Source organism: Humulus lupulus, chromosome 6 (genome assembly GCF_963169125.1).
Source record: "Humulus lupulus chromosome 6, drHumLupu1.1, whole genome shotgun sequence".
Classification (NCBI taxonomy): domain Eukaryota; kingdom Viridiplantae; phylum Streptophyta; class Magnoliopsida; order Rosales; family Cannabaceae; genus Humulus; species Humulus lupulus.
The window spans coordinates 49899993-49911961 of record NC_084798.1 but is presented as its reverse complement, the minus strand read 5'-3'; the positions used below and the strand labels follow the sequence as shown (position 1 = coordinate 49911961).

The window sequence follows — 11969 nt, the reverse complement described above, 5'->3', positions numbered from 1 at the left end:
AATAAGAATACAAATTTTGTTTAAGTTTAAAGTTTAGTTACTTTCTGATTAAAAAAATATAAAAAAGAAATAATAATAATAAAATAAAATAAAAAACTAAAATGTTGCTTTTTATTCTGGTTATCTTCTCCGACGACGGCGAAAAAATATATGTTTCCCACATATTAAAATGATTACCTTGAAGAGTAGGTCGCGATGGTACCACTCTTAAGCCCAATAGACTAGCGTTGTGGTCGGAATTTTTTTTTGAAATTAAGGACAAGAGAGTGAAATAAAGCAACTTTTATTGTAATTAAAGGTATAATTGTAATTAAAATATCTCATGTTATTATTGTAATTAAGATTTAAAAAATGTTCCTAAGTGTAAATTTCCAAAAAAAAAAAAAAACCCATGACCAAATTTGATTAGTTTGAGCCAACTTTTGCTTTTTCATAGTAGTTAAAAAATTATAAAACAAATTTTGTGTTAAAATCTTCTATAAAAAGCTTATCAAGAAGCAAAGCTAAATTTACACAAATAGGAAAGTAATATACTTTTTTTTTTTTTAGAAAACTTGGCCTCGTTAAAACCCTAAAACCCTAAAGAGCAAACCCAGTAAAAAAATCTCAAGAAAGAAAAAGAGTACCAAGAATATATCATTGATAGGGGGCATCAGCCTCAATAAGAGATATGCCCTGTACACCTATTCATCTAACTATCAATGGATAAAGCTAGTTTAGCTAAAGATTGAGTAACACTATTAGCTAATCTAGGACATAACTTAAAAGAAATTATAGTAAAATTCTCGCTTCATACAATGATATCCCTAATAATTTAATCCAAATAGGAGTTGTCAATCCTGTTGTTGTTGATAGCTTGAATCACATGAAGGTTGTCAGATTCCAAGACAATTTGATCAAGGTTCAAAGTTTGGCAAAGCAGAATACTCTTAGGACACTCAATGCTTCAGCAACTGATGGAGAAATGTGGCAGAATCTTCCAAGTAGCTGATCCCTTTGTGACACGGTCGTAGTTCCTAATCACCATTCCCAACCCAATTGTTCTATTAGGAATATGGATACCTGATTGAAAGTAATATAGTTATATACAAAGCAAATTCTTCTTCTTAATATAATTATTTAATTTATGATTCGTTGAAATATAGTATGGAAGACTTGTCTTTGTTGCCAACTATAAATGTAATTGTGATTGTGAAGCCATTAAAGGGGAGGGGACAATCACTACTGTTTATTAAAAAAAAAAAATCTTCCACAGGGATGGAGCCAGAATTAGATAACAGGGTTCAACTATTTGCAGCATGATTGTAATGACTCGTATGTCGTATTTCACAATTATAAGAGTTTTAATGAAATTATGCTAGACATCTAGACACTACTATAAATTCAACACCTAAAACCCAATGGTAATAATAATATCATAAATTATATGCAGAATGAGCTATACTTTAAGCACTAAAAATACAAACACGGGGATATACATAGAGAAACACAATTAATTTTTCACAAAACAGATTTTAGATTTTAAAAACAAAAACAGTTTTGTAGTTAAGGAGACATCATCTCAATTAATTTTTACAAATTTCTAAACCAATAAAATATTAAACAATAATCATAAAATGATTTATTCTAAACAATCAACGATCATCTACCAACTAAGATCACATTTTATTTAGGACATTAATTATACAATAAAAAATATACTTCCTAAACTTGACATTGAATCTCCAATGGTCATCTTTGAGCACTATGAATATATCCAAAACAAGAACACACACAAGATCAAATGCAAAGATGCAAGAGAGCCTATGGAAAACAAACCATTACCAAACCACAATATGTATATCATGTCCTTCTATCCTAATAGGTATATTAGGTCTATTGGGTTCATATTATTAGAGATGGTAGACTATGATTTAATAGGTCAACCTATTGTCATTAGAGTGCTACTATGTGCCTCAAATGTAATTAGTAAGTATTAACCATCCTATTATGATTATTAACAATTAGTAGACACTTCAATTAATGGTTGTGATTATGAAATTATGTTTGTGATTATATTAGTCCATATAATAATTTTAATTGAAAATTCAATATCTAAAACTCAATAATGATACACATATCATGATAATGTCATAAATCATAAGTAAAATTAGCTAACATAATTATTTTCAATGACAAATAATCTTCAAATCTTTTAACTTTTAACACCAAAAACACAAAACATCAATATACATAAAGAAACAGGTAAAGTTATTAATCTCTAAGGTGGAACTTGTAACACTTCTAAATTCTAATTGTATCTCTACTGCTTTAATATAGAGTACCATCCAGTGTTTTTTTTTTACTTGCCTAATGAATTTGCCTTGTTCTGAACAATTACTTTGTCCTAAAAGACTAGAAGTTTCAAGTTTCAAGTTTCAAGTATTTGAGTCTATATCACTTGCTCTCAAATAACTAAGTTTACATTAGGTTAAAGAAAGTGAGTGGTCCCGCACTATAAAGCAAACAACAAAATAATAAATATGGTTTATTAATTTATGTTTGATTAAAAAAAAGTAAAAAATGAGAAGTATACGGTTAAAATATTATGTGCTCTTGAAAAGTCAACATATAATAACTATTAACAGAGTGGAGGAAGCCGTTGAACAAATGAAGTAATTTTTTTTAACAACAAATGAAGTAATTGATAACTCTTGATTATATGGGAAAAAAAAAGAGATTTTTTCTATAATAAACAAAACGTAATAAAAAATAAAAATTTTACTGTAGTAATGAATTTTTAACGTTTGTATTGTGCAAAAGTTCAAAATTACACAAATATTACTTCCTCTCTTTTTCTCTCTTGTAGGCGGCAACCGGACCTTATACAAATCATTACCCATGACGACTTCCGACTGAATCAACATCGAACTCCTTCTCAAACAACAGCGAAACCGCAGCTAAAAATTCTTTCACGAGCCCACAATGATTTCAATCTCAAACAACAGCCAAAATCGCCTTGAAACAACAACTAAACTACAGAGGATTTCGAGCTTAAACAACACCCTACTACAGACGATCTAGATCTAAAAATAACACCACAACAACGACATATCTCGATCTGAAAATAAAATCACATCTACAACCCAAACTCGATCTGAGAAACCAAGAACAACAATGACATATTGTTTGATTTTGGGCAGAAAAATTTACAACTATAAAATCCTTTATTGGCATATTTGACAATATTGAAAAAATTAATTAAATGAGTATTTTCGAAATGGGTAGTTTCCTGTTTTGTAATATTGAGTGGTAAATTTCGAAAATGGGTAGTTTCCTGTTTTGTTGTGATATGTCTTTTTATAATCAGATTATTATATATATGTTAATAAAATAAATATATAATTTCCTATAAAAGAATATCTTTTCTTGAATTGGAAATTATTGATATTTATTTTATTTTTTGATTTGATTTATTTGTCTAGAAATTATGTACAACTTGCAGAGATAAAATATATAATGTTTCCTTATTTATTTAGGGAAAGTGGGTTTAAAAACTGTCCAGGTTCAATGAATCTGTTTGAACGGATTGCCATTCTGTTTGAACAAATTCTGACTTTCCTGTTTTGGAAGATTTTCCATTTATTGGCTGATTGGTTTCTGATTTGGTTTCCACGACCTAAAGGGATTCTAAAGGGTATATAATCATCCTTAGGTCGTTGGTTTTTGATTATCTCTTTTGGTGTATTATTTTCCAAATATTTTTCAAGTTTTAGAGAGACTTTTTATTATGTGAAGAACTTGAGTCCAGCAAGTTCTTAGTGGTTTATTACAGTATACTTCTGTATTGTTTTCTTTATGTTAATTGTGCAGGTTGAACACACTTGGACATTGTTCATCAAGCTTCGGGAGAATTCTTGTTCGTGAGTCACTTTTCGGGAGGAAAAGTGCAAGTGTTATGATTTGAAGGGAGTTCAAGATCTTAGCACTTTAGAAATTTGATTAGGAGTTTAGATTACAACAGTTGCGACAAATTCAAGAGGGAGTCTTTATTTGTATAAGTCAATTTGGTTTTGTAATCGTTTAGATATTCATCTAATAAATTTCATTCTCTGGGCGTGGCCTTGTGGACTAGTAGCAATCTGCAAAGATTGCTGATACCACGTAAAAATTCGTGTGTTCTTTACCTTATGCTCGTTTTTATCTTCTGGTCACAAACTGTTTAAACATATCTAGTTTCTGTTCAAGCAGTCTTTGTGTCTGTTTAAACATTTCTATAACAGTTCAACAATTAATTATTTAATTTGAATAATTAAGTTGATAATCATAAAAAACGGAATTTCAACAACCAAAAGACAACAACAGTTATGTTGAAAATGGCTAGACACATTCAATTTCTGGGACAATCAAGACAACTATAAGGTAATCAACGAAAAAAAAAACCCAATAAAAATTGGAGAAATTAATTCATCAAAAATTCATGAATAATCTCATAATCCGTGCTTCAATTTTGTAGAAAAATTCAGATCAAGGAAGAAATTGTTGGAAAATAGTTGCTCTAATATTTAATCTCAATAAAACATTACAATCAGGTATGCATTTTTCATATAGATTCTTTTATTATTCATCCAATGATGAATTTAAACTTTATTTATTATTTTTCACTCTTACGTTGTTTGAGAGTTGTCACATATAGTAACCATGCTATTTAACATTTCAGCGAATGGAATCACTACCAATCCTGATTCAGAACAACGGAAAATGGGATAAAAACAAGAATTACGTTGATTTTGAACCTAGTGGGGAATTGATACCGAGAAATTGCAAATATGAAGAACTTGTGCATATATTGGAGCTGTAATTACATTGAAACCCTGCAACAACACACATGCAACTACAGTATCAAGTGAAGGAACGCTACCCGCCCCTCAAAATAATGGATGATGCAAGTCTCCTTTTCTACTTGCAGCTGAAAATGAACGAGCCTTACTTCACAAAGATATCCATTATATGTGAACACAGTAGAAAACATGGCAACAACATCAAATTCAATTCCATTCTACGCATATAAAGAGCCAACAATAACAACAGAATTGACGATGATTGAGAATGGACCACGAATAGCAGAATCAACAATACAACAACAAGAATGTGAAATCACAGAAGAAATCAATGAAACATTTGACTTCATTGACTATGTAAAGTTAATCAATGAAGAAATGTTGGAACAACTAGAGAACAACAAGAATAAGGACCAGCCGCTCTATCAATTCACTTGTAATCACAAACCCCCGCCATCCTGAAATCGAAATTGGCCAGATCTACAAAGACAAGGAAACAATAAAAAGCGTTCTCATATACTTTGCAATAACAAACCACTTCCAATACAAGGTGTTGAAATCATGCTCTAGATAATACATCATTATTTGTTTGGACAAAAACTGCAAGTGGTCCATAAGAGCATCAAGGAATGGAACAACACAAGCATTCATCATCAGAAAATATTACAAAAGACACACATGCTCTTTCGAAATTAGATTCAGTGATCAACGACAAGCAACATCAAAATTAATAGGCAACTACATAAAGACAAAGTTCCTCAACCTAAAAGCAACATGCACTCCAATAGACAACAAAGGTGACTTGAATGATAGATATGGTATAAAGGTGAATTATATGAAAGCATGGAGAAGTAAGGAGCATGCACTCAATGAATTATGAGGAAAAGCAAAGGAATCTTACAACTTCATACCAGGTTACTTGTAGATGCAACAAAAAACCAACCATGAAACTATAGTTACATCGAAAAATGAGAAGATGATAGTTTGTTGTTTTTATTCATGGCCTTGAATGCATCTGTAAGAGGTTGGCCAAAATGCAAACCTATAATAGTTGTTGATGGTACTTTCTTGAAGTCTGCATATGGAGGAACGTTGTTATCTGCTAGTGCATAGGATGCAGGAGGTAAAATATTCCCACTCACTACTACAAAAAAAGGTTATTTGTGACAGTTCCTAACGGCCACAATTGATTTTTTGCATAAGTTTTGAAACTGACTCAGAATCCCACGACGCAAACCAGCCTCGCATTTGCATCAGTGCCCAACTGCCACGTTTGTGGCAGTTGGGCACTGATGCAAATGTTATATTAAAAAAAATAAAAATAAACGCTATGAACCTCGAACCCGTGTACCCAGCCCCCAGCCACCCTATGCGACCCCAACATCCTTGTACCTAGTCCCCAGTCAGCCACCTTTCAACCCTTGCGACCCCAGCCACCCTCATGACCCTTGTGAACCCAGTCAGAAAAAAATCAAGATGAGGGTTTTTGGGTTTTGATTTTTCAAACAATAATCTTCAAAATAAAAAATCTATACAAAAAAATTAAAAAAAAACTATGTATGAGATTCATAAACATATTATATTCATCAATTTAACCTTAAAATTAAAAAAAAATGATAAAAAACTCACCAAAATGTGTCAAGAAAGTCGAAGGCGCCACTGGTTGTTGGGAGAAAACCTAAGTTTTCGAATTTGGGAGAATGAGGGGCTCGGGGAAAATGGCTTGGATTTTATATTGGGCACACCGTTTGCGTCAGTGGGCAACTGACGCTAACGGTGTGTTTGCGTCAGTGGGGCACTGACGCAAATGGTTAAGCAAAACGCGCATTTTGCTAACCGTTTGCGTCAGTGTCCCACTGACGCAAACACGCCGTTAGCGTCAGTTGCCCATTGACGCAAACACGCCGTTAGCGTTAGTTACCCACTGACGCAAACAATGCGTTAACGGCATCAGTTGGCCACTGATGCAAACTTCGCCAATTAACAGCGTCAGTGTTATCACTAACGCAAATGCCCCTGCATTTGTGGCAGTGCTCAATTGCCACAAATGCTAATTCTCGGTCAACGAGTATTTTGGTGAAGTGACTTGCTTTTTGTATAGCAGATTCTGAAAATAACAAGTCTTGGGAGTGGTTTTTCACAAAATTAAGAAAAGCCTATGGAGTTAGAGAAGACCAGTGTATAATATCAGATCGACATGAAAGCATAATCAAAGCAACAAACAAAGTTTTCCCATATATAACACCTGGCTACTGCATGTTCCACCTATTAAGCAACCTGAAAACATCCTACAAGAAACATGCAAAGGAATACAATGTAGCTTTCTTTGGTGTAGCAACAACGTACACAGAAAAGAAATTCGAATATCATATAAAGGAGCTTGACAACTTGGATAAGCGAATAAGGCCTTATTTGCAGAAAATTGGATATCATAAATGGTCAAGATTCTACTCCAAAAACAAAAGGTACTTAGTAATGACTTCCAATATTGCTGAGTCACTTAACTTAGCCACCGTAGTAGCTAGAGAAGTACCTGCAATAACACTTTTGAAGTGTTTGCGTGGATTAATCCAAGATTGGACATACACTAATAGGAAACTAGCTAAAAAAACAATGACAAGATTGACACCAGTTGCAGAACAAGCATTCACCAACAACTTCGTATACTCTTTGAGACTAACTATAAGATTACTCAATTTTTTCGTTTTATTTTTCAAATATTTTTGCAAGTCAGTATTGTTGCTGTTGTGTTGCTCTAATGTTGCTACCGTACCTACGCAACATATAATACAGGTAAAGCCAGCAAATGAATATCTATTTGAGGTATTCAAAGAAGATAAGTCATGGATTGTAAATCTCAAAGAACGAATTTGCACTTGCAATAGGTTTAAGAAGGATGAAATGCCATGTGCTCATGCTCTTGTTGTGATGAAGGAGATGAACATAGACCCCTACGATTACTGTTCACATTACTACACAACAAAAGCATGGTTAGAAACATACGATGCAACTGTGTATCAAATAGGGAAACAACGAGATTGGGAATTGCCAGACTTTTTCAAAGACATCATAGTGCTTCCTCCATTTGAAAGAGTGAGAGTTGGAAGACCAAAGAAAAGAAGAATTATATTTGCTTGGGAAACTAAAAAGAAGAACAAGTGCAGCAAGTGTGGACAAAGAGGTCATAATAAGAAGACATGTCGAACCCGACCACCAAGAAGTTGAGAATAACAACACAACAACACAAAAAAAGATGCTAGTTTATCAAATCACCTAAATAAATAACATTAGTTTCAATTTTTTTTTATTTTAAACACTTAAACATTGGAAGGAAATTGATTAATTCTTGTTGCTCCCTTGTTTTACAATGATTTTTTTTTTATTGTCTTTATATATTTTGGGACATATGCATCATATTGATATTAAGTCATAATTATTGATGACCGGTTATTATTTTTAAAACATAATTGCTTATATTATGAGGTTGTTGTTGTCTTGTTGCTATATAGTTGTAATAGTCAAACAAACAAAAATGACAAAGAATAGAAAGATGAAAGTCTGGAAATATATTGAAAAAGAAATAGGATCAACAAGATAACTGTTACCAAAATAAACCAAGAAACTAGACTATTATCTAGAAAACTGAAATTACATAAAAAAATACAATGTTTGAGGTTGTTCTATTGTTGCTAACGAGTTGTTACAAAGCCGTCGACAACAAAAGCACAATCATGAATCCTTCAAACGCAGCCTTTTGCACTTTCTTCCAACTTTTTACTAACTTTTTTAGGAGACTTCTTTCAAAGTTCAGGTTGACTAACAACATTCTCTATCTACTTCATTTTTCCATAAGAATAAAGAATAACAGCCAATCTAGAACAGTGATCTTCAACTGAAAAATCAATTGATGAAATTTATTTGCAATTAGCAAAATACTCAGCAAAGGATGCAACAAAAATACCACAATCACTGCAAAATAGACACCATTTAATGGATTGGTAAAATGTAAACAAGCATTAAAAATATTAAATAGAACAAATAAAAAAAAAACATAGGTCATTACTTACTTGTCCTCTTGTTGAGGCAATCCATCAACACTAACAACAGAAAAAGGAGCCTTGGAATCAACAGAAATTGCACTAGGGTCCTTTCTAATATTGTAAAAATTCAGCAACTCAAAAAACAATGGTAGCAAGACAGAATATAGCTCTATAACTACCATACATGCAGCTTCATATCGCCCAGACTTCAATGAGTTATACATGTAAATAATCATTTCCTTTATATTCAAACGCCGTAGAATCCAATAGCTCTCCTTCCTCATATTGATTGGGAACAAAACATGGTCACACTCAACTCATGGTTTTCCACACATAAGATTTTTACCCTTATAAACTGAGCAAATGAATGCCTAAGGTTAAGAACGGATGTATCCCGATTCTTGTGAAAAAATTTCTCATAAAGAGAAGATATGCTATCACTAAAAAAATAATAAGTTGTAGTGAAGTTCACCTTAGGGGAAGCTGAGTATTTCCCCTTCTTCCTTAAGTAATAGAATATGACATCAATATATTGAAAACAACATCAAATGATTGTCATAAACCCCATAAAAACAAAATTAGCACAACACCAAATCAACATTAGTAAAAATACAAAAATTATAGATAAGCAAAAAAAAAAAAAAAACTCACCGAGTCTGTTAGACATTCTCCACAATGAGAAAGTATGTGGAACCACATCTTATCATTCACTACATCAACTCCAAAGTTAAAAAAAAGGCTTAAATATATTCTTACCCTTCAAATAAACATTATTTTTCCTACAATAAAAGAAAACATATTAAAAATGAAAAGAACAATATCAAAGAAATAATTGTTACAATAAAAAAAACGTAATAATAATACTAATAACATACTTCGCTCTTTTATTTTGACCATCAAGAAGTCAAAGATCAAATTCCTTCTCATGCTCCTCATTAGGAACCTCTCCAATATTGTCATCCAGCAGAAACAACCCTTCAACATAAGTCACCATCTGAAATGCTTCACCTTCTTCACCAGAACTAGAACCATAAGATTCAAAATCTTGCTGGAATGGAGATTTCAAAGCTACACCAGGCTTCATTATTCTCTTTTCTATAATATCGCTATCATTAACATCAACAACATCACTACCAGAAATAACAGCATTAGACTCTTGCGTTGTTACAACACCAAGTCCCCCCTGAGCTGGTTGCTCAACAATCACCATGGTTTCAACAACTGCAGAGGAACTGGAAGGAATCTGTAAAACAACACTCAAAACAACATTACATTACAATGTAAGCAATAATCGCAAACCCATACAATACAATGTCAACAATAAAAAACTAGCAACTAAACAACAACCCAAATCTTCATTTTTGAAATAGCCTCTAGCCCAGACAACACAGTTTCTTCAATCTGAAGCTGACTTAACCCATTGAAAAAAGCATCAAAATTGTTTTCACTGGCAGCCTTAATTTTTTTTTTTTGAACAAATGAATAAAATAAATAATTAAAAAAAATAAAAATAAACAAACTACCTTGCCTAAAAGAATATCCTTTTCATCAATAACCCCCTTAGACACAACAACATCGCTTTCATCTATGTCCTCCTTAGACAAAGCAGCTTCATCATCTTCAAAATCCATAGCTTCATTAGTAGGGCCAAGATCACTCTCCTTCATAGGTTTCACAACATCAGATACAGTTGCTACAACATCAGCCACCCGTCACAACAACAACAACAGAATAACACAATTATTGAAATTACTAATTTTAGTAACAAAATTGCAACACTACAGCAACAATAAACCACAATAATGAATAAAAAACAAAAATAAATAGTACAATATTAAAAAGTAGAATGTATAGACATACATAACTTTATGCAAAATAGTTAACAATAACAATGACAAAAACACAAATATCCATTAAAATAAAAATTAATTCCAACCATACAATGAAAATTATCCAACAAATGGATATACATCAAGGAAAATAATACATTAAGAAACAATAGGAAAATAACTAAACTTGATGTTAGTCCCAAAAAAACAAAAAACAATGTTAAAAAAAAAAATACATTTCACAAAACAATAAAAAAACTAAAGTTTAAAACATAATATCAAAAACCCTAAGTAAATCTTCATATTGTTGTCATTAGGGAACTGAAGTCGGCTACGTAGATACCTTCTGTTCTGTGACTCTCATTGTCTTCACTGTCAAGCTCACCATCATCTTCTTCACTATTCTCATTTTGCTTTCCTTTAATATCGACACTAGAATTTTCTTCTTCCCCTTTGTCATCGTCTTCATCTTTTTCGTCATCCTTTTCTTCCTCGTCAACCTCTTTTTCATCTTCATTCCCCTTTTCACCATCATTGTCACTCCCTTTACCATCATCATCAGAATCATTATCTTCAACCTACATTTAAAAGCAAAACATTAAATAACCATACAAATATGCATAACCAGTGTTGTAACAATTCCAACACAATGACATAAGAACAGAAAAACAACACTACCTTTTCAAATGCATCAACAAAAACAATGTCGAACTTCTTCTGCATAGCAGACAACATAGCAGTAACAACAATAAATTGAGACTTCACGTACTCCTTCAAATCCAATAACTCTACAACCATGCCTTCATGCTTAGACACCAGTAAATCATTCTTAGCATTTAAGGAATCAAATTGGAGGGACCCATCAGAGAGGGTTGTTGGGATTTCACCACCAACAAAACCCACATTAGACACAGAAGCAACCTTTGCTTCCCCAACTTCATTAACATCTGCGTTGAAAACAAATCCACTTAACTTGTAAAGAGAAACCTCATCATCATTTGGCTTCAGATTTTTCAATCTCAACTACATAACAACAACTAAAAAACATAAACAACATTAAAATATAATAGATAGACAATGGTAAAACAACAATAAACTAACCCAGAAACAACATAAAACTATACATTCCTGGCTGGAATGTCAAAAACAGTAATACAATCTCATGTCAGGAGTACTAGTGCAACTCCACCTAGCAATCCTCGAAATATTTTCATAAACCATTTGTAGTACTTCCCAACCATATAGTGCTACACACTCATAAAACCACACTTGAAAAATAT

The 11969-nt window shown here is 32.4% G+C and overlaps 1 protein-coding gene across 1 annotated transcript; it reads left to right on the top strand.

Moving 5' to 3' along the window:
- The first annotated feature begins 5009 nt into the window (after positions 1-5009).
- LOC133785066 (uncharacterized) lies at positions 5010-8045 on the top strand. Its single transcript, XM_062224329.1, has 2 exons — positions 5010-5256; positions 6925-8045. The coding sequence occupies exons 1-2, from the start codon at positions 5010-5012 to the stop codon at positions 8043-8045; spliced, it is 1368 nt and encodes a 455-aa protein (XP_062080313.1).
- Positions 8046-11969: the final 3924 nt, after the last annotated feature.

Coding starts and splice junctions, on each gene's coding strand:
- LOC133785066 (XM_062224329.1), top strand. CDS start 5,010: ATGGCAACAACATCAAATTCAATTCCATTCTACGCATATAAAGAGCCA. Junction 5,257..6,924: donor GCCGCTCTATCAATTCACTT/GTAATCACAAAC, acceptor TTTGTATAGCAG/ATTCTGAAAATAACAAGTCT.